The following is a 21,937-nucleotide window of genomic DNA, read 5'->3' as shown; positions in this document are numbered from 1 at the left end:
CTCCCCCCTTAACAATGTCAGTGGCCAAAACAACTCATAGTAAAAACATAATTTCAATCAAGGTAACTTGGTTTACTTTCCCCAAGTGATTTAAAACACATCCAGTCAATGTGTTTGTGTCTGAAAAAGAACAGGGTCCAGAAAACACACTGGTTGCTGTTTTGTCAGCGTTCAAATCCAGTTCCCACAACAGTCTGAGCGACCAGATCTTTAAAAAACATCTGGAGAAGTTTGGGCTGACCCAATTCCACCCCAGACACTCCTGTCAGAGACAACTTTGGCTAAAAACTCTATAAAAAGTCATGCCTTCATATAAGCCTATATACACGAAAGTATGTGGACAACCACTCCAATTACTGGATTCTGCTATTTCAGCCTCATCCGTTGCTGACAGGTGTATAAAATCGAGCACACAGTCATGGAATTTCCATAGACAAAGAATGGCAGTCGAATGGCCTTACTGAAGAGCTCAGTGACTTTCAATATGGCACTGTCATAGAATGTCAGGTCGTCACATTTCTGCGCTGCTAGTAGAGGTCGACCGATTATGATTTTTCAACGCCGATACAGATTATTGGAGGAGCAAAAAAAGCAGATCCCGATTAAAATCAGCCAATTTTTATGTATTTATATATATTTGTAATAAATGACAATTACAACAATACTGAATGAACACTTATTTTAACTTAATATAATACATAAATAAAAATAAATTTAGTATCGAATAAACAATGTTCAATTCGGTTTAAATAATGCAAAAACACAGGGTTGGAGAAGAAAGTAAAAGTGCAATTTGTGCCATGTAAAAAAAGCTAACGTTTATGTTCCTTGCTCAGAACATGAGAACATATGAAAGCTTGTGGTTCGTTTCAACATGAGTCTTCAATATTCCCAGTTAAGAAGTTTTAGGATGTAGTTATTATAGGAATTATAGGACTATTTCTCTATACCATTTGTATTTCATATACCTTTGACTATTGGATGTTCTTATAGGCACTATAGTATTGCCAGCCTAATCTCAGGAGTTGATAGGCCTGAAGTCATAAACAGCTCAGTGCTTCAAGCATTGTGAAGAGCTGCTGGCAAATGCAGGAAAGAGCTGTTTGAATGAATGCTTACGAGCCTGCTGCTGCCTACCACCGCTAAGTCAGACTGCTCTATCAAATGTCAAATCATAGACTTAATTATAATATAATAAACGTACAGAAATACGAGTCTTAGGTCATTAATATGGTCAAATCCGGAAACTATCATTTCGAAAACAAAACGTTTATTCTTTCAGTGAAATACGGAACCATTACGTATTTTATTGAACAGGTGGCATCCATAAGTCTAAATATTGCTGTTACATTGCACAACCTTCAACATTATGTCATAATTATGTAAAAATTAATTACGGTCGTTGTTAGGAAGAAATGATCTTCACACAGTTCACAACGAGCCAGGCGGCCCTGACTGCTGCATATTCCCTGATTCTGCTTGCAAAGAACGCAAGTGAAGTGACACAATTTCCCTAGTTAAAAGTAATTCATGTTAGCAGGCAATATTAACCAAATATGCTTGTGTATTGATTTTAAGAAAGGCATTGGTGTTTATGGTTAAGTACATTGGTGCAGCGACAGGGCTTTTTTCACGAATGCTCTTGTTAAATCATCACCCATAGTAGGCTGTGATTTGATGATAAATTAACAGGCACCGCATTGATTATATGCAATGCAGGACAAGCTAGTTAAACTAGTAATATCCTCAACCATGTGTAGTTAACTTGTGATTATGTTAAGATTGATTGTTTTTCATAAGTTTAATGCTAGCTTGCAACTTACCTTGGCTCCTTGCTGCACTCCCGTAACAGGTGGTCAGCCTTCCACGCAGTTTCCTTGTGGAATGCAATGTAATCGGCGTCCAAAAATGCCATTTACCAATTGTTATGAAAACTTGAAAATCGGCCCTAATTAAATCGGCCATGCCAATTAATCTGTCGACCTCTACCTGCTAGAGCTGCCCCAGTCAACAGTAAGTGCTCTTATTGTGAAGTGGAAACATCTAGGAGCAACAACACCTCAGCTGCAAGCTCACAGAATGGGATTGTGAGTTCAGAAGCGAGTAAAAATCCTCTGTTGTAGGTTGCAACACTCACTACTGAGTTCCAAACTGCCTCTGGAAGCAACTTTAACCCAAAAACTGTTTGTCGGGAGCTTCATGAAATGGGTTTCCATGGTCGAGCAGCCACACACAAGCCCAAGATCACCATGCGCAATGCCAAGCGTCAGCTGCAGTGTAAAGCTCGCCACCGTTGGACTCTGAAGCAGTGGAAAAGCGTTCTTTGGGAGTGATGAATCACGCTTCACCATCTGGCAGTCTGACAGACGCCAGGAGAACGCTACCTGCCCTAATGCATAGTGCCAACTGTAAACTTTGGTGGAGCAGGAATAATGGTCTGGGGCTGTTTTTCAAGGGAAATCTTAACGCTACAGCATACAATGACATTCTAGACGATTCTGTGCTTCCAACTTTGTGGAAACATTTTGGGAAGGCTCTTTCCTGTTTCAGCATTGGCCGCCTTTCGTTCCAGTTCTCTGCTGCCTGTGACTGGAACGAATTGCAAAAATTGTTGAAGTTGGAGACTTTTATCTCCCTCACCAACTTCAAACATCTGCTATCTGAGCAGCTAACCGATCGCTGCAGCTGTACATAGTCTATCGGTAAATAGCCCACCCAATTTTACCTACCTCATCCCCATACTGTTTTTATTTATTTACTTTTCTGCTCTTTTGCACACCAATATCTCTACCTGTACATGACCATCTGATTATTTATCACTCCAGTGTTAATCTGCAAAATTGTAATTATTCGCCTACCTCCTCATGCCTTTTGCACACCATGTATATAGACTCTCTTTTTTTTCTACTGTGTTATTGACTTGTTAATTGTTTACTCCATGTGTAACTCTGTGTTGTCTGTTCACACTGCTATGCTTTATCTTGGCCAGGTCGCAGTTGCTAATGAGAACTTGTTCTCAACTAGCCTACCTGGTTAAATAAAGGTGAAATAAAAAATTTAAAATGACAAAGCGAGGTCCATACAGAAATGGTTTGCCGAGATCGTTGTGGAAGAACTTGACTGGCCTCCACAGAGCCCTGATCCCATCAAACACCTTTGGGATGGATTGGAACGCCGACTATGAGCCAGGCGTAATTGCCCAACATAAGTTCCCAACCTCACTAATGCTCGGGCTGAATGGAAGCAAGACCCCACAGCAATGTTCCAAAATCTAGTGGAATACCTTCCCAGAAGAGTGGAGGCTATTATAGCAGCAAAAGTGGGGACCAACTCCATATTAATGCCCATGATTTTGGAATGAGATAGAGAATGACTTTTGGTCATGGAGTGTATATGTGCAATTATACGTCTAGGTCTACTGTCTATACATAAGTGCTGCAAAAATACATGTTTATCTTTTGCATGCCTACAGCATTGCATAGATCATTGAGAGACAATTGCTGTCATTGTTCAAACCCGGGACTGCAAAGCGAGGCTCCAGTGATCAGGGTCCAGGGTTTCTCTTTGCCTTCATTTCATTTCATTTCTTTGACTAGTGCAACCCACATTCTGCAGCTTTGTAATCTAACAAATATGCATCGCTGAAAGAATGTTCCAACAACCTCCAGCCCCTGAAAAATCTCTGTCATGCTGCCAGCAGTTTAGAGGACACATGAAACCTTGACAGGGGCAGGTTTCAGTTAGTTGTTTTCCTCCCTTCATAAATGCAATTCATGCCTCTGGAGAGGGTGGTAATACAGCTGTGATAGGATCTAACCCTTTTGGAATCCTAGCCCTCTTAGGCATGTCACATACGCTCAGTCACCCACCCCTCAGTCTGGTCTACTCCTTCATACAGCACCTAGTGCTGCTCCCTCCCACCTGCGCCCACGCACTGCCGTGAGAGGCTTCTCTGTGAAAAGCCTGGGGGCTGTGAATTCTCCAATTCTCCACAGCTCTGCTCTTCCAAAAACAAGAGTAATCTCTGGAGCTCTCTCAAATCAGCAGTGTTCCAAAATATGTCGTTGTTTAAAGCCAAGGCCAGAAATACAGGCAGAGGTGTTTCACGCCAGGTTGCGTAAAATGTCTCATGAGCGGGAAACAGAGGTCTGGGTGACCTACTTGAGTCTGCATGCTGTTCCCATCTTTTTGGTAGTCGTGCATATGACCAATGTGAGATATTGGGTATTTATTAGGTACACCCATCTAGTAGTGGGTCAGACCCCCCTTTTCCTCCAGAACAGTGGTACATTCATGCTGTGAACAGCCTGTTCCATCTCATCCCAAAGATGCTTTATTGGGTTGAGGTCTGGGGACTGTGCTTGCCACTCAAGTAAACTGAACTCGCGGTCATATTCCAGGCAATTTTTTTTCACTCCTCAATTGTCCTCAAATGTTGGTGATGGCGTGCCCACTGGAGCTGATTCTTCTTGTTTTTAGCTGATAGGTGTGGAACCCGGTGTGGTCGTCTGATGCAATAGCCCATCCATGAAAAGGATCAACGAGTTGCGCGTTCCAAGATGCCGTTCTGCACACCACTGTTGTACCGCCATTTTTATTTATCCGTTATTTTACCAGGTAAATTGACTGAGAACACGTTCTCATTTGCAGCAACGACCTGGGGAATAGTTACAGGTGAGAGGAGGGGGATTAATGAGCCAATTGTAAACTGGGGATTATTAGGTGACCGTGATGGTTTGAGGGCCAGATTGGGAATTTATCCAGGACACCAGGGTTAACACCCCTACTCTTACGATATGTGCCATGGGATCTTAAATGACCTCGGAGTCAGGACACCCGTTTAACGTCCCATCCGAAAGACAGCACCCTATACAGGGCATTGGGATCTTTTTTTAGACCAGAGGAAAGAGTGCCTCCTACTGGCCCTCCAACACCACTTCCAGCAGCATCTGGTCTCCGATCCAGGAACTGACCAGGACCAACCCTGCTTAGCTTCAGAAGCAAGCCAGCAGCGGTATGCAGGGTGGTATGCGGATGGCATTTGTTGGTTGGTTGCCCGCCTGTTAGCTTACACAATTCTTGCCATTGTCCTTTTGACCGCTCTCCACCCACAGGATTTCGCCGACCGGATGTTTTTTATTTGACACACCATTCCCGGTAAACCCTAGATACTGGTGCGTGAAAAACCCTAGATACTGGTGCGTGAAAAACCCTAGATACTGGTGCGTGAAAAACCCTAGATACTGGTGCGTGAAAAACCCTAGATACTGGTGCGTGAAAAACCCTAGATACTGGTGCGTGAAAAACCCTCGATACTGGCGCGTGAAAAACCCTCGATACTGGCGCGTGAAAAACCCTAGATACTGGCGCGTGAAAAACCCTAGATACTGGTGCGTGAAAAACCCTAGATACTGGTGCGTGAAAAACCCTAGATACTGGTGCGTGAAAAACCCTAGATACTGGTGCGTGAAAAACCCTAGATACTGGTGCGTGAAAAACCCTAGATACTGGTGCGTGAAAAACCCTAGATACTGGTGCGTGAAAATCCCTAGATACTGGTGCGTGAAAAACCCTAGATACTGGTGCGTGAAAAACCCTAGATACTGGTGCGTGAAAAACCCTAGATACTGGTGCGTGAAAAACCCTAGATACTGGTGCGTGAAAAACCCTAGATACTGGTGCGTGAAAAACCCTAGATACTGGTGCGTGAAAAACCCTAGATACTGGTGCGTGAAAAACCCTAGATACTGGCGCGTGAAAAACCCTAGATACTGGCGCGTGAAAAACCCTCGATACTGGCGCGTGAAAAACCCTAGATACTGGTGCGTGAAAAACCCTAGATACTGGTGCGTGAAAAACCCTAGATACTGGTGCGTGAAAAACCCTAGATACTGGTGCGTGAAAAACCCTAGATACTGGTGCGTGAAAATCCCTAGATACTGGTGCGTGAAAATCCCTAGATACTGGTGCGTGAAAAACCCTAGATACTGGTGAGTGAAAAACCCTAGATACTGGTGCGTGAAAAACCCTAGATACTGGTGCGTGAAAAACCCTAGATACTGGTGCGTGAAAAACCCTAGATACTGGTGAGTGAAAAACCCTAGATACTGGTGCGTGAAAATCCCTAGATACTGGTGCGTGAAAAACCCTAGATACTGGTGCGTGAAAAACCCTAGATACTGGTGCGTGAAAAACCCTAGATACTGGTGCGTGAAAAACCCTAGATACTGGGGCGTGAAAAGCCCAGGGGGGCAGTCATTTCTGAGATACTGGATCCGGCTCACTTGGCACCAAAGATTATACCACGCTCAAAGTCACTTAGGTCACTTGTTTTGCCCATTCTAACGTTCAATCAAACAGTAACTGAATGCCTCACTGACTGTCGGCCTGCGTTATATAAAATGGCCATGGCCATGTGACTCGCTGTCTGTAGGAGCGATCAATTTTCGTGACCGGGAAGGTGTACCTAACTGTCCAGTGAGTGTAACCTTCACTGTTGGCTTTTAAATCCCAGTTTTGGTTGTGGAGAAGGTTCTACTTGAGACTGGTCCTCATCACTACAGTGAAGGATATCTTTATACTCAAAGATAACTAGTGATACCAGATAAAGGATTGTTCTAAACACCCTAAATCAGCTTATTACTCCACCCAGCTCTGGTCAACAAAAACTTTGCCAAAACTTCAGTGCTAATTGCAGGTCTTGTGCTCTGCATTGGCTTTCATCTAGAGCTGGGCGATAAAGGGAAAACGTCCATATCATAAATGGACTCAATTATCACAATAACGATCAATCTAAGGATAAATAAACAACATTAATGTGCACCAGTTACTTAAAAAAAAAACATATATATATATATATATATAAAGCTGACTGAGAGGATGCCACGAGTGTGCAAAGCTGTCATCAAGGAAAAGGGTGGCTACTTTGAAGAATCTCAAATATAAAATATATTTTCTTGGTTACTAAATGATTCCATACGTGTTATTTCATAGTTTTGATGTCAATATTGTTCTATTTTATTTTATTTGACCTTTATTTAACCAGGTAGGCTAGTTGAGAACAAGTTCTCATTTACAACTGTGACCTGGCCAACATAAAGCAAAGCGACACAAACAACAACACAGAGTTAAACATAGAATAAACAAACATACAGTCAATAACACAATATACTTTTTTTCTATGTGCAGTGTGTGCAAATGAGGTAAGATAAGGGAGGTAAAGCAATAAATAGGCCATAGTGGCGAAATAATTACAATTTAAACACTGGAGTGATAGATGTGCAGATGATGATGTGCAAGTAGAGATACTGGGGTGCAATGGAGCAAAAATAACAGTATGGGGATGAGGTAGTTGAATGGGTTATTTACAGATGGGCTATGTACAGGTGCAGTGATCTGTGAGCTGCTCGGACAGCTGGTGCTTAAAGTTAGTAAGGGAGATATGAGTCTCCAGCTTCAGTGATTTTTGCAGTTAGTTCCAGTCATTGGCAGCAGAGAACTGGAAGGAAAGGCGGCCAAAGGAAGAATTGGCTATAGGGGTAAACAGTGAAATATTCCATGCTGGAGCCCGTGCTACGGGTGGGTGCTGCTATGTTGACCAGTGAGCTGAGATAAGGCGGGGCTTTACCTAGCAAAAAAATATAGATGACCTGTGGCCAGTGGGTTTGGCGACGAATATGAAGCGAGGGCCAACCAACGTGAGCATACATGTCGCAGTGGTGGGTAGTATATGGGGCTTTGGTGACAAAATGGATGGCACTGTGATAGACTGCATCCAATTTGTTGAGTAGAGTGATGGAGGCTATTTTGTAAATGACATCGCCGAAGTCAAGGATCGGCAGGATAGTCAGTTTTACGAGGGTATGTTTGGCAGCATGAGTGAAGAATGCTTTGTTGTGAAATAGGAAGCCGATTCTAGATTTAATTTTGGATTGGAGATCCTTAATGTGAGTATGGAAGGAGAGTTTACAGTCTAACCAGATACCTAGGTATTTGTAGTTGTCCACATATTCTAAGTCAGAACCATCCAGATTAGTCGGTTGAAGAGCATGCATTTAAATTTACTTGCGTTTAAGAGCAGCTGGATGCCAAGGAAGGAGAGTTGTATGGCACTGAAGCTCGTCTGGAGGTTAGTTAACACAGTTTCCAAAGAAGGGCAAGAGGTATACAGAACGGTGTCGTCTGCATAGAGGTGGATCAGAGAATCACCAGCAGCAAGAGAGACATCATTGTTGCATACAGAGAAAAGAGTCGGCCCGAGAATTGAACCCTGTGGCACCCGCATAGACTTCCAGAGGTCTGGACAACAGGCCCTCCAATTTGACACACTGAACTCTGTCTGAGAAGTAGTTGGTGAACCAGGCAAGGCAGTCATTTGAGAAACCAAGGCTGTCAATAGGAATGTGGTGATTGACAGAGTCCAAAGCCTTGGTCAGGTCGATGAATACAGCTGCACAGTACTGTCTCTTATCGATGACTGTTATATCGTTTAGGACCTTGAGCGTGACTGAGGTGCACCCATGACCAGCTAGGAAACCAGATTGCATAGTGGAGAAGGTATGGTGGGTTTCGAAATGGTCGGTGATCTGTTTGTTAACTTGGCTTTCGAAGACCTTAGAAAGGCAGGGTAGGATAGATATACAGTGGGGCAAAAAAATATTTAGTCAGCCATCATTTGTGCAAGTTCTCCCACTTAAAAAGATGAGAGATGCCTGTAATTTTCATCATAGGTACACTTCAACCATGACAGACAAAATGAGAGTTTTGGCCAAGACCAAAGAGCTGTCAAAGGACACCATTTTTTTTATGTAATATGACATTTTGCCCATATCGCCCAGCCATAAGACTTAGGCTACAACATTTCAAACTTCACATTCCTTTAGTAAAGGCTACTTATCGTTATTATCCAAATCAGTAAAATGCCCTAGATAAATGATTGGTTCGGTCAGTATCGATAATTTTCTGTTTATTGTCCCAGCTCTACTTTTATCAGGATTAGCAATCCTATCAATAGCATGCTGACTGTGTGTCTATATGTAAAGATTAGGATTGCGAAGTTTCAGAAAGATCCAGAAAACTGGGAATGTTTTCCGGAATTTTACAACCCAAGTAAAGATTGAGATTGTCATAATTTATCATCCAAGCGACATTATTCGAGCACATAGAGGATTCTAGGAGTGAGTGAGCGTGGCAAATGAATGGAAAAGATTGGTTTCCCTCTGGAGAACGTGGTTTGAAAAGTGTACAGAAATAATGTCCTGATGGAAGGATAATAAGCAGTGTTATGTACATTCTCTCTACCTTCTCAATCCAGTTGGTTGTAAGGAACTATTGTTTCTGCAGGCAGTGTGACTCTGAGCTATTGTACATTGACGAGAGCAGTCTAGAGACACAAAATGCAATCACTAGACAAGGTGTACAGCATCCAACCAGGTCTGAAATACTTTTAAGCCAAACATTCTTGACAACACAGCACGATGCAAACAGCTAAAAAAACAACACAAAAACCATCCTCGTGCTGCATGGTTTCACTCAAGTTTATGGTTTCAATCAAGTTTACAGTCTCTCTCTCTCTCTCTCTCTCTCTCTCTCTCTCTCTCTCTCTCTCTCTCTCTCTCTCTCTCTCTCTCTCTCTCTCTCTCTCTCTCTCTCTCTCTCTCTCTCTCTCTCTCTCTCTCTCTCTCTCTCTCTCTCTCTCTCTCTCTCTCTCTCTCTCTCTCTCTCTCTCTCTCTCTCTCTCTCTCTCTCTCTCTCTCTCTCTCTCTCTCTCTCTCTCTCTCTCTCTCTCTCTCTCTCTCTCTCTCTCTCTCTCTCTCTCTCTCTCTCTCTCTCTCTCTGATAGCACAGCTTCACCCTTTGTTCCTCACTCTCCCGCTCTTTCACTCAAACCCAGCCCTTTTTCTTGTGTAACCAGCTGTCATATCTGTTCCGCCCGCTAGGGACATTTTCCTTTATGACGTCATTTGTAATCAAGTTATGATTTAAATATGTGTAATTCTGTGTGATTAGTTAGGTATTTAGTAAATAAATAATTAAACCCAATTTTGTATTGCTGATTCAACTTGTTAGCCAGGGTTCGTGCAGATAACCAAGAATTTACAACTTTCAGATGAGACTGAAATAAGATGACGATTAATATTGACTGCTATTGATGTAAAATATTACTAGGTCTTTAAGAGTTTATTTGGAAGATAACAGACTCTCTAGTTAATTACATTTACATGATTAGCTCAATCAGGTAATATTAATTACGGCGAAATTATTTTATAGAATAGCATGTCATATCACTTAATCCGGCATAGCCAAAGACACGACAAAGCATAGTGAAATGTATCATATTATCACTAGCATACGGAAAAATAACATGGCTTTGAAAGTATGGTCTTGTTATGAGATTTTTAAAACATTTTCTTGAACAACGGTGTCCTTGGCTTACAAAGAGGGGTGATACTGTTCTGAATTTATGCAAAATACTTTCTCTCTCTCTATGCTATTCTACTGTATGTTCTCAACTCATCGCTATGAGTCTATCATTGTGTGGTGCACTCCAGCCCACTGCCCTGACTAGCTGTGCAAGACAGAACTTCCTGAGTGGAGGACTATAGAAACAACAATGAAGATTGGGCAGGGGATTAATACAAGTCAGCTGATTTTTCACAGACAAAGACACTTATGTGCAGCATGTGAGGTCAGCAAATTGCCCTGGCGTATGACGGCCAGCTGAGCCAAGTTCCTCTCTGAAGGAATTCGGACTTCAAATGTCACAAGCCCACACACTTTAACATGTTTATGTGTATATGTCAAAGACGGAGCACGAGATCTACAGTGAAGGGACATCTGCTTATTGTCTTCTCCTTGGCAGCTCAACATTTAACCACAGTGGCTCAACAGGTGGAGTTTAAAGAATAGAAAAATAGAATTAGTGTGTCAAATACTTCACACCATTTAGTCAAACCATGTAGCCTAATCTAGTCAACATTTTATCTTTATTTTTATATATCTGACAATTAAATCAGTTACTCCGCTCTAATACAACTGAGCTGAATAAAGGGACCCGTATCATTAAATCGCAAACATTTCATAGAAATGTAAAATCTCTCAAATCAGTACCTTGCTCTCAAGGTGAATTGAAGTGTCCAAGGCAACTGTCATCATACCGATCAGTAAAACCACTGAAGCACATAGCAGGAGCATTGACAACTGAGCCTTGTTACTATATTCAAAGACAATTTGATGAGTGACAGCCTCATGTTTCCACCTAAATGACATGGAAGAGCTGGTGTCAGCTAGCCAACATACTTTCACAACTGTACAGGATAAAGTGGATTTAAAAATAAAAACTACCATTGCATAGACTAAAAAGGTTACAAATTAATCTTCAACACTAGATTTAATGCACCTACACAGTTTAACGCCCCAAAAAGTTGAGTCAAAAAGAAGTGTAATAAATTCAGAGGCAAGCACTGCCTTTCAAGAGGGCCAATGGACCCATTAAAATGTCATCCACAATCCTCAGCTTTAACTCAAAAGGCATGAGCAAGCCGTGCCACTTTTTTAAGGGGCACTGTAAATAATCCACTGCAAATAGACTTTCGAGATATTATTTTCTAACCTATATTAGAGTTCTTTGGTCACGGAAATAAGGCGGACACTTAATTGCCAAGATGGCACCGACAGACATGGCAGTTCTGCTTCTAGCTCCTAATTCCACTTATGTACACTGGAGGCATTTTTCAAACTGCCAATCCATAATTGCAACACAGTAAGAAAATGTTGACAATTTTCATGCTAAAGCAGATTATGTCCAATTTAATAATTATGTCATCGAGATTATGCTAACACCTTGTGTTAGATTTAGGCCTACTGCAGGTTGTCTGGAGCATGTCACCCCTTAGTGTCAGAAAAACAAATGGTTTTGGATACTTAAGAGAATGATGAGTAAACACTATGTAATATTAACTGTTGATATTGCTATTTCAGCTCAATATTCATGAATATTTGAGAATTAATTTCTGATTGTGTTTTTCAGCTGTTAAAGAGTAGTAGAGGTAAAAAAAAGTTCTGTACCAGACCAGTATCTTTAGTACTGACAGTGAAATCTGCAAGTGCTAATATCCTTCAATTAATTATTCATCACACCAAAACATTGAATGCTCATAAAGCTAGAAATTCTAAAATATGTATTCAAATTAACCATAGGGCATGTTAAATAGAAAAATAGGCTGATGTCTTCATTCAAACTCTTACGAACTAAAGAATAGTTTCAGTAAATGTGTTGATCATATCAGAGCATTGACATGAAGATACTGGCAGTTATGAATAAAGAAGTGTCTAGGTTACTGACTGGTGCATCAGGGGGAGTATAGGGCCAGCACAACCCAGACAAGAGCCTAGAGGAAGACTGTCTGAGCACCAACACCAGGATGGGTGACTACTCTAATCCATGCTCGACTGTATATATACTAGATATTGGTTCAACTCATTGAAGTACACTTAGATGTAGGACTTAATAAGAGAACAGACTATATTTCCAAAGAAATTAAAGTTAGTGTGGTATTCTCATGACGAATTTGAAAATGGCACAGAGCCCGGCTAATAAAACGGAATAAATCCAAGTCAGCCAAGTGTGGCTGTGGAAATATTCTAAGTATTCCAAGTGGATTGCTATTTGAAACAAAGGAGAATTTCTCATCAACAGTATACTGAAAAGTTCTCCTGAAATGTTAAAATAATGTACAAGCTTTTAAGAGAAACAATCTCTGTTGTTTTCTCAAACATCTTAGTGACTCCTACACGTCCTCACACTTGAGCCGATGTGCTGCGCAGTTGTTATTCCTCAGAAGACCCAACACAGGATTTTTATGAGTCATTCAGCCCACAGATTACAGAGTGGAAATCCAGTTGCTGCACAGAGTGTTCCAATTTATTCTGAGACAGAAAAATACCCCAGACATCACATTCTATGCAAAAACAGTAAACAGTCCAATCACTTTTTCAACTAACACAACTAACAATCTCTATGGACTAAAACATTCTTCCTAGTGACGTTCAAATGGACTAAAAGTTATTCCTAGTAAACAGTATGTTGAATACAGTATTAGAACCCCCAGGCTTCTGCTCTATCTACTCGAACAAAACATCTGATTCATAGGAATTCCACAAGCAATCTGTCTCCACAGCAAACAACCCCACTTCACCAGAACTGAGTGAGAGAAAAGCACAAAGTGAACAGCTAACAATCTTCCTAAACTTAAAGCGCCCTTTGCCACGGGGACAGAAGCAGGCTTCAACAGTTTGTCTGCTTTATTAAAACGTTCTCCTTACCATTGTAGCTCTCCGGTTTGGCCGCGTTGTCCAACTCCATAACTTCACAGCACCAAATGAGGCATACTCCTTTCTGCCAGCCCTGTGCGTGTGTGTGCGTGAGGATGTAGAATCGAGTGAGGCACAGAAATGTATCCTCGTCTCCCGCCTGTCCCAGTGAGTAGCGCTGCCTAGTTTTGCAGGGGCAGCTCTGCTGTGTTCTGGCTGCTGCTACGCTACATCTGGCAGCCGTTCCAAGACTATGATTGGGTTGAGCTCAACTCAGGGCCTGGCTGCCAGCTTTCGCTACTCAGCTCTTAAAGACACAGCATGTTTTTTCTTCTTCTCTCCCTTTTCATCATATGGTCACTAAAAAAAACATAGCTCAGAATCCCTCTCACTTCAGTTCTCTGAGTTCCTGACCAATGGCCGGCCACCTTCTCCTCTACACAACCAGGTTGTGATGCAGGGGCAACAGCAGCTAGGGGCACAGCAGCTAAGGGGCACAGGAGCTAAGGGGCACAGCAGCTAAGGGCACAGGAGCTAAGGGGCACAGCAGCTAAGGGCACAGGAGCTAAGGGGTACAGCAGCTAGGGGCTGGAGTCCTGCATCGGATCGGATACCCACGGTTCCTGGTAGAATGAAAACATTATTTCAATCTGTGGGCTGGCTCGTGGTTCAGAACCATTACATTGCAGGTCGGAAACATTTAAAATCAAGATAATACACTTTTTTAAAACCCAGAAGCTTCATGTGTTGTGTTTTGTTTGCGAATTCCATTCTGTGAGCAGACTTAAGACATCAGCCGCGCTCGCATTGAGAGTGTTTGGAGCTGGGAACTACAGTATCCCTTATTTGTGTGATGCTAAAACGTTATAAATTGTCCACGCACAGAGCTTATGTTCCCTCTCCCCACATAAGTATATGACACATTGCCAAGCTTACTTTCCCTGGATACATTTTTTGTTGACATTTTACATTCTTTCTCTACCAACTAAGCTACACGGGACTAGCCTAGCTCACGCAAAAATGTCTAGCATAGGCCTAACCAGAGAGAAATATAGGCTACAACATTATAGGGGAAACAGGTGCTGCACGAGTGAAATCCCCAGTTTGGAAGGACAATGACGAGGTAGATGGATGCACAGCTTGCACAAAGTGCAAGCAGGTAGGCCTATTTGTTTTCGATAATTCAGTTAATTATCAATTATGTATTACATGAATTCAGGCTTTTGTTCAATAGACTACAGGCAGGCCATGTAAAAAGTGTAAACCTGAGCGACTGGTAAAAGTTTGAGGAACCTACTAAATAAATGTAGCCTATTTTTGCAGCCTATATTCGAGTCTGGGAATGGTTTGTTTCAATTTAAGCTATTTGATTATCTAAACAATATTGAAGGTAAAGGTCTTATTTTGTTATGTCGGCTACATGCTTTCATTAGGTAAGAAGTCTAATTAGAAGGCTCTTTCTCTCAAAGCGATTTGAGTGACACATCGCATTATAAAATGGTTTCCTTTTATCCAAATGGTGAATAGATATGCAGAGTAATTAATGCAGGGAAGGGGAATAGTAATAGTAGTAATAATAGCCTAATAATATTCATAATAAAGCCTACTACTCTAGTGTCATACTTTTTTTACATAAATTAATGTTATATGACTGGTTTACGGATCAGCTCTTTGAACAATTCTATACCAGTGAACAATTCTATGCCAAACTGACCTATGAAGGACTCTACTTGGGGCACACCTAGGGACACTACTGTGCAAAAACAAGCAATAATAGGCAAATGTATGGATTATATTACACCAAGGAATTTCTATTTTGATTTCCCCATTCTGGGAAAAAAAGCATTGATTTCACCACCACAAGCAATTTTCACATCAAGTTTCTTTTACCTACATCTAGGCTCAATTCATTTGTAGCATTATGACTCAAACAAAGCCAAAACTCAGTTACTCCAGACTCCATCCTTAGTCAAATGTCTAAACCAATATTTACAACAAGTAGCCTAGTTTACTCTGCTGCCGATTGTTGATTACTTTGCAATTTCTTCTTCAAAGACGGAGTGAACGAACAAGATCACATATTTTACTTGTACTCTATCTACTGTGTTGATTGACAGGTAAGCGTTTCATCCCATAGTATAGTGGAGTGATGTGTACTCAGTCTCGTAGGGTAGGAGTGGGTAGACTGTACTTACTGTTGTCTGTGGCCAGGGCTGTTTTGTCTCCAAGGGTGTGGCAGTCTCTGGGCACAGTGAGGGTATGACGTAGTAGCCACACCGTGCACGACTCGGCCCGGCGCTCCTGCAGCAGCAGTGGGTGGATCTGGGTAACAGCCAGGACAGCAGGCAATGACAACAACTTATGCTACAGTTGCTACTGGTAATAAACAATGGGACAGTTCACTCCAGGCTCCAGAAGGGTGGAATTCCACTCTCCTTAAAAAAAACGAATACAAATGTAGGCCTGCATGATTTCCCATCTCTTCAATCCTCATACCACATACTATTCATTATTTAGTAGGAGTTAAATACCTCTTGTTTGTCCAATAGGAGTAGCTGACAGTCGGTAACTATGCAGAACTTTGGCTTCCATATGGCAGGCTCAGTGAAAGGCTGGCCGCAGGATATCCAGTTAGTTGATGAGCTCTTCATATCTGCAAAACATGCATATTAACAAGCTATGACAGACAATGAATGTGGATTCCATTTAATTAATAGGCTTTAGTATATTTATTCCAATATGAATTACATTACCTGTAAGTACATAGAAGCAAGTCCCTTCTATTGGAATGGATGACAAACAAGCACATAAAAAAAACATGCCAGCATCCCGGATTGTACAGTGGAGATGGGACTCATGTAAGCTCTGATAAAGAGCAAACAATCAATGCATTTTTCATATCCCTTCTTCCGCCACATCACACAGAGGGCATCAAGCCTTATCAAATCAAGGGAATCATTCAATAACCTTCACTGTAGTATGGTGGTCTCGTACAGGCAGCACAGATCAGGTCATTGCAGGCAAACGCTGTGCTTTTAGTAATCCCCACTTTCTGGGAGATTAAGGTTACTACCAGGGGTCAAATGTCCCATGCGTGTTACATCCTCTAATGTTCACAAGTTCAAGTAGTATACTGCTTGAGGAAGAAGGATTTTGTCTCATTTGATGTTAACCTTAAGATAGGCTACATCAGCATTGTCAGTAAGTGTGTGCCCATATCAGACTGAAGACATAGCAAGGCTGAGTGATTGTTCCCTCTTCTGAAGCATGGATAAGTGTCCCGTGTGTCCAGTTAAGCTTACAGCTTAGTCCTGCTTACTTTTTCTTTGTAATGGTTGCATCACTCCTGTCAACTGTGTTACTGTTTTTTACACATCCAAGCTTGTATCCTGCATTTTAATATTGGTATTATGGTTTCATAACTTGTCAAGAAGAAAAGGAAAGACACATTAATTAGATTTTCACCTGTCATGACTCATGTGTAGCTAGGTAGCTGGAATTACTACATCAGGAATTTTGATTTAGAGCTGGCCAAAACATTAAAAACACCTTTCTAATATTGAGTTGCACCCTCAGAACAGCTTCAATTCGTCGGCTCTACAAGGTGCCGAAAGCGTTCGACAGGGATGCTGGCACATGTTGATTCCAGTGCTTCCCACAGTTGTATTAAGTTGGCTGTATGTCATTTGGGTGGTGGACCATTATTGATACACACGGGAAACTGCTGAGCGTGAAAAACCCAGCAGCGTTGCAGTTCTTGACACAAACAGGTGCGCCTGGTACACTACCATACCCCGCGCACTTTTGTCTTGCCCATTCACCCTCAATGTCACACAATCCATGTCTCAATTATCTCAACGCTTAAAAATCCTTCTTTAACATGTCTCACCCCCTTCATCTACACACTGATTGAAGTGGTTTTAACAAGTGACATCAATAAGGGATCATAGCTTTCGCCTGGATACACCTGGCGAGTCTGTCACGGAAAGAGCAGGTGTTTGTATTGTTTTGTACACGGAGTGTTTACTTCACGTGCATGGGAATAACATTTTCTCAAGCATATCAACCTAGTTAGCTAGGAGCCGATTGCTTTGAGGCAAAGCGACTTCCTCCCCCTTTCATCCGCACTTGAGGTTCCATTAGCTGTGTTTAAATGCTACTTACCGATAACCCTCATCCAGCCTTGAAATTGACATCGTGAAAGATGGGTCACCAAATTCTGCATATTATTTCGAAGTAGAGCGCACTTTTCCCGGGGATAACGATTCAAAAATAAAGTGACGTCTCCCTCAGCTATTAATGATTGAGACATGTCATCTACTTTAAGCATTGTTTCGCATATCACACCATGATGAATACAAATGGAAATTCAGCGTAAGAGAATAATCCGTGCGAATGTTCACTCTCACTTTCAGGACCATCCACATGGCTTCCACAACTTCTTGGCCTCGCGCTGTGCATTTCACACTTCAAATACAAAATCAAACTTGCTGACAGAAAATAGGGCCGTGTTTTGACACAGCTACAACGTCCTTAAACACCTTAATTAAATTAAAGGATTAACTGTCTGGCATAGACCTAGACTGTGATAAATTGTTTCGGGTTTGTTTCTCTCTTATTTACTTTTAAATACATTACTTTTTGGAAACGTTTATAGGACGTAGAAGCTAGGCGTATTTAGCCCTGCAGTAGATACACTACATGGTCAAAATATATGGACACGCCTTCAAAATTAGTGGATTCGGCTATTTCAGCCACAATGGTTGCTGACATTGTTGCGAACGAAATTATACCATAGAAGACACATTTATAAAATTCAGCACACAGCCATGCAATCTCCATAGAGATCTCAACTGTAAGTGCTGTTATTGTGAAGTGGAAATACCTAGGAGCAACAACTGCTCAGCTGCTAAGTGGTAAGCCACATACATTCACAGAATGGGACCGCGGAGTGCTGAAGCACATAAAAATCGTGTACCCCAGTTGCAACACTCACTACCGAGTTCCAAACTGCTTCTGGAAGCAAGGTCAGCAAAATAACTGTTTAGACTGGAGCGTCAAGCTGCACACAAGCCTAAATTTACCATTCCCACAATGCCAAGCGTTGGCTGGAGTGGTGTAAAGCTCTCCACAATTAGAAGAGGGGACCAACTCCATTTTAATGCCCATGATTTTATAATGAGATGTTCGAAGAGCACATACTTTTGGCCGTGTAGTGTAAGTATTCATAGTGTATGTCTTCCGACCTCTAATTTGATTGTCATTGTGACTTACAATCAGTGGTGTAAAGTACTTAATTAAAAAATATATATGTTTTAATTTTATTTCACCTTTATTTAACCAGGTAGACCAGTTGAGAACAAGTTGTCATTTACAACTGCAACCTGGCCAAGATAAAGCAAAGCAGTGTGACAAAAAACAACAACACAGAGTAATATAAAATCTATATACAGTGTGTGCATATGGCATAAGGAGGTAAGGCAATAAATAGGCCATAGTAGTGAAGTAATTACAATTTAGCAAATTAACACTGGAGTGATAGATGTGAAGATGATGATGTGCAAGTAGAAATACTGGTGTGCAAAAGAGCAAAACAAAGTAAATAAAAACAATATGGGGATGAGGTAGGTAGTTGGATGGGCTATTTACAGATGGGAAATTTACAGATGGGCTGAGTACAGCTGCAGCGATCGGTAAGCTTCTCAGATAGCTGATCCTTAAAGTTAGTGAGGGAGATATAAGTCTCCAACTTCAGCGATTTTTTTTGCAGTTCGTTCCAGTCATTGGCAGCAGAGAACTGGAAGGAAAGGCGGCCAAAGTAGGTGTTTGTTTTGGGGATGACCAGTGAGATATACCTGCTGGAGCGCGTGCTACGGGTGGGTGTTGTGACCAGTGAGCTGAGATAAGGCAGAGCTTTACCTAGCAAAGACTTATAGATGACCTGGAGCCAGTGCTCTGGCAACGAATATGTAGCAAGGGCCAGCCGACGACAGCATACAGGTCGCAGTGGTGGGTGGTATATGGGGCTTTGGTGACAAAACGGATGGCACTGTGATAGACTGCATCCAGTTTGCTGAGTAGAGTGTTGGAGGCTATTTTGTAAATGACATCACCGAAGTCGAGGATCGGTAGGATAGTCAGTTTTACAAGGGTATGTTTGGCAGCGTGAGTGAAAGACGCTTTGTTGTGAAATAGGAACCCAAATCTAGATTTAATTTTGGATTGGAGATGCTTAATATGAGTCTGGAAGGGGGTTTACAGTCTAGCCAGACACCTAGGTATTTGTAGTTGTCCACATATTCTAAGTCAGAACCGTCTAGAGTAGTGATGCTGGTCGGGCGGGCGCGGGCAGCGATCGGTTGAAAAACATGCATTTAGGGGGCCTCCCAGGTGGCGCAGTGGTTAAGGGCGCTGTACTGCAGCGCCAACTGTGCCACCAGAGACCCTGGGCTCGCGCCCAGGCTCTGTCATAACCGGCTGTGACCAGGAGGTCCATTGGCCGATGCACAATTGGTATAGCGTCGTCCGGGTTAGGGAGGGTTTGGCCGGTAGGGATATCCTTATCTCATCGGGCACCAGCGACTCCTGTGGCGGGCAGGGCGGAGTGCACGCTAACCAAGGTTGCCAGGTGCACAGCGTTTCCTCCGACACATGGTGCGGCTGGCTTCCGGGTTGGAGGACACATGACTTTCAACCTTCGTACGGGAGTTGTAGCGATGAGACAAGATAGTAGCTACTAACAATTGGATACCATGAAAAAGGGGGTAAAATTCAACAAAAGAAAAATAAGAAAAACATGCATTTAGTTTTTACATGCATTTGGAGGCCACGGAAGGAGTGTTGCATGGCATTGAAGCTTGTTTGGAGGTTTGTTAACACAGTGTCCAAAGAAGGGCCAGATGTATACAGAATGATGTAGTCTGCGTAGAGGTGGATCAAGGAATCACCTGCAGCAAGAGCGACATCGTTGATATATACAGAGAAAAGACTCTGCCCGAGAATTGAATCCTGTGATACCCCCTGCCAGAGGTCCGGACAACAGGCCCTCCGATTTTACACACTGAACTCTGTCTGAGAAGTAGTTGGTGAACCAGGCGAGGCAATCATTTGAGAAACCAAGGCTGTTGAGTCTACCGATAAGAATACGGTGATTGACAGAATCAAAAGCCTTGGCCAGGTCGATGAAGACGGCCACACAGTACTGTCTTTTAACAACAGCGGTTATGATATCGTTTAGTACCTTGAGAGTGGCTGAGGTGCACCCATGATCAGCTCGGAAACCAGATTGCACAGCGGAGAAGGTACGGTGGGATTCGAAATGGTCAGTGATCTGTTTATTAACTTGGCTTTTGAAGACTTTAGAAAGGCAGGGTAGGATGGATATAGGTCTGTAACAGTTTGGGTCTAGAGTGTCACCACCTTTGAAGAGGGGGATGACCGCGGCAACTTTCCAATCTTTAGGAATCTCGGGCGAGACGAAAGAGAGATTGAACAGACTGGTAATAGTGGTTGCAACACTGGTGGCGGATAATTTTTGAAAGAGAGGGTCCAGATTTTACTTGGTGACATTCACTTTTACTTGAGTAATTTTCTATTAAGGTATCTTTACTTTTACTCAAGTATGACAATTAGCTACTTTTTCCACCACTGCTTACAATCACGACAGAACTGATCAGTCACTGGATCTAATCGGGCGTCAAGTCTCCATCTGTTTCATGCTATTATGCTGCCCTCTAGTGCCAAGGCTAGAGGTTGAAAAATAATTTTCACTAGTCACCAGTTTAATGATAAAGGCAGTGGGGCAACTTTCACTGCGGACAGGGGGATATGTCCTCCCCACATTCGGAAATTGCATTTTTGTCCCCCCCAGTTTTATCATTGGAATGTGATACAAAACTAGGCCACAATGTATTCTAGGACCTTACGGACACCTCTGATGGGTCGGGTAGGCTGTTTGGAGTGTTTATCAGACTGGATTAAAAAATAATAATTCTGTCCCACCCCACTTCTAAAACCACAGTTGTGCCCCTGATTAGAGGTCACGTGTTTTAGGTATACCAGAATGCATAAACAATTAAACAGTAAACTGACAGGAATGTTGAGAAACATTTCATAGCCTACTTCATAGCCTATGTAATATAAGCAGATGAACATCTAGTTATCTTTATAGTTGTGTCGTTAATATGGTAAGGTGATACTGGTGAGGGTCATGCATGTTCCTCCAAGGATGTTTGCTGTGTAATCATGTGTAAAGTTGATACTGTCAGTCTCATAACAGTTAATTTAGTCTCTTTCTGTACATTCATTACGGGCTCCTCTAACACTTCTCTACACATGCTGCTCTGGAAAACCACCAGGCTTTGTTTTAGTAATGCTAAATACTTTTGTGAGTACTGAACAGATGTGGATATGGTTTTAAGATGATGTACCATTTTACATTTGTATTTCTGTGTGAATTCGGTTTTTGGGCTCTTCTATTGCAATAAGGTAAACTGGTATGGCATCTATATCTAAGGAGGAGCAAAAGAACCATGGGGTGGTGAAGACAGCCCAATACATTACTGGGACCGTGCTCCCACCCATCCAGGACAGACTCGAAACGGTGCCCGGGGATGTCCTGCAGCAT

The 21,937-nt window shown here is 42.2% G+C and overlaps 1 protein-coding gene across 19 annotated transcripts in view; it reads right to left on the bottom strand.

The window, feature by feature from the left end:
• Positions 1-17,996, bottom strand: part of dab2ipa (DAB2 interacting protein a) — a 116,173-nt gene extending 98,177 nt beyond the window's left edge. For 16 of the 19 annotated variants that reach the window (XR_008063797.1, XR_008063802.1, XR_008063807.1 and 13 more), the window contains exons 1-3: positions 17,476-17,995; positions 15,843-15,964; positions 15,507-15,633 (exon numbers count right to left, since the gene is read on the bottom strand). Coding sequence is in view for 5 of the 19 variants with exons in the window: in XM_052461224.1 (XP_052317184.1) it covers positions 15,507-15,633; positions 15,843-15,964; positions 17,476-17,641 (415 nt within the window). In the remaining 14 variants the exon portion in view is untranslated. Of the gene's footprint in view, positions 1-13,323; positions 13,935-15,506; positions 15,634-15,842; positions 15,965-17,475 lie in introns of those variants that run through there. The other 3 variants (XM_035784922.2, XM_052461226.1, XM_052461228.1) reach the window with 3 other exon arrangements.
• Between the last annotated feature and the right edge of the window lie 3,941 nt (positions 17,997-21,937).

The sequence above is a fragment of the Oncorhynchus keta genome, chromosome 14 (assembly GCF_023373465.1).
Source record: "Oncorhynchus keta strain PuntledgeMale-10-30-2019 chromosome 14, Oket_V2, whole genome shotgun sequence".
Lineage (NCBI taxonomy): Eukaryota > Metazoa > Chordata > Actinopteri > Salmoniformes > Salmonidae > Oncorhynchus > Oncorhynchus keta.
The sequence above is the reverse complement of the archived record's forward strand: the minus strand, read 5'-3'. Positions and strand labels throughout refer to the sequence as shown.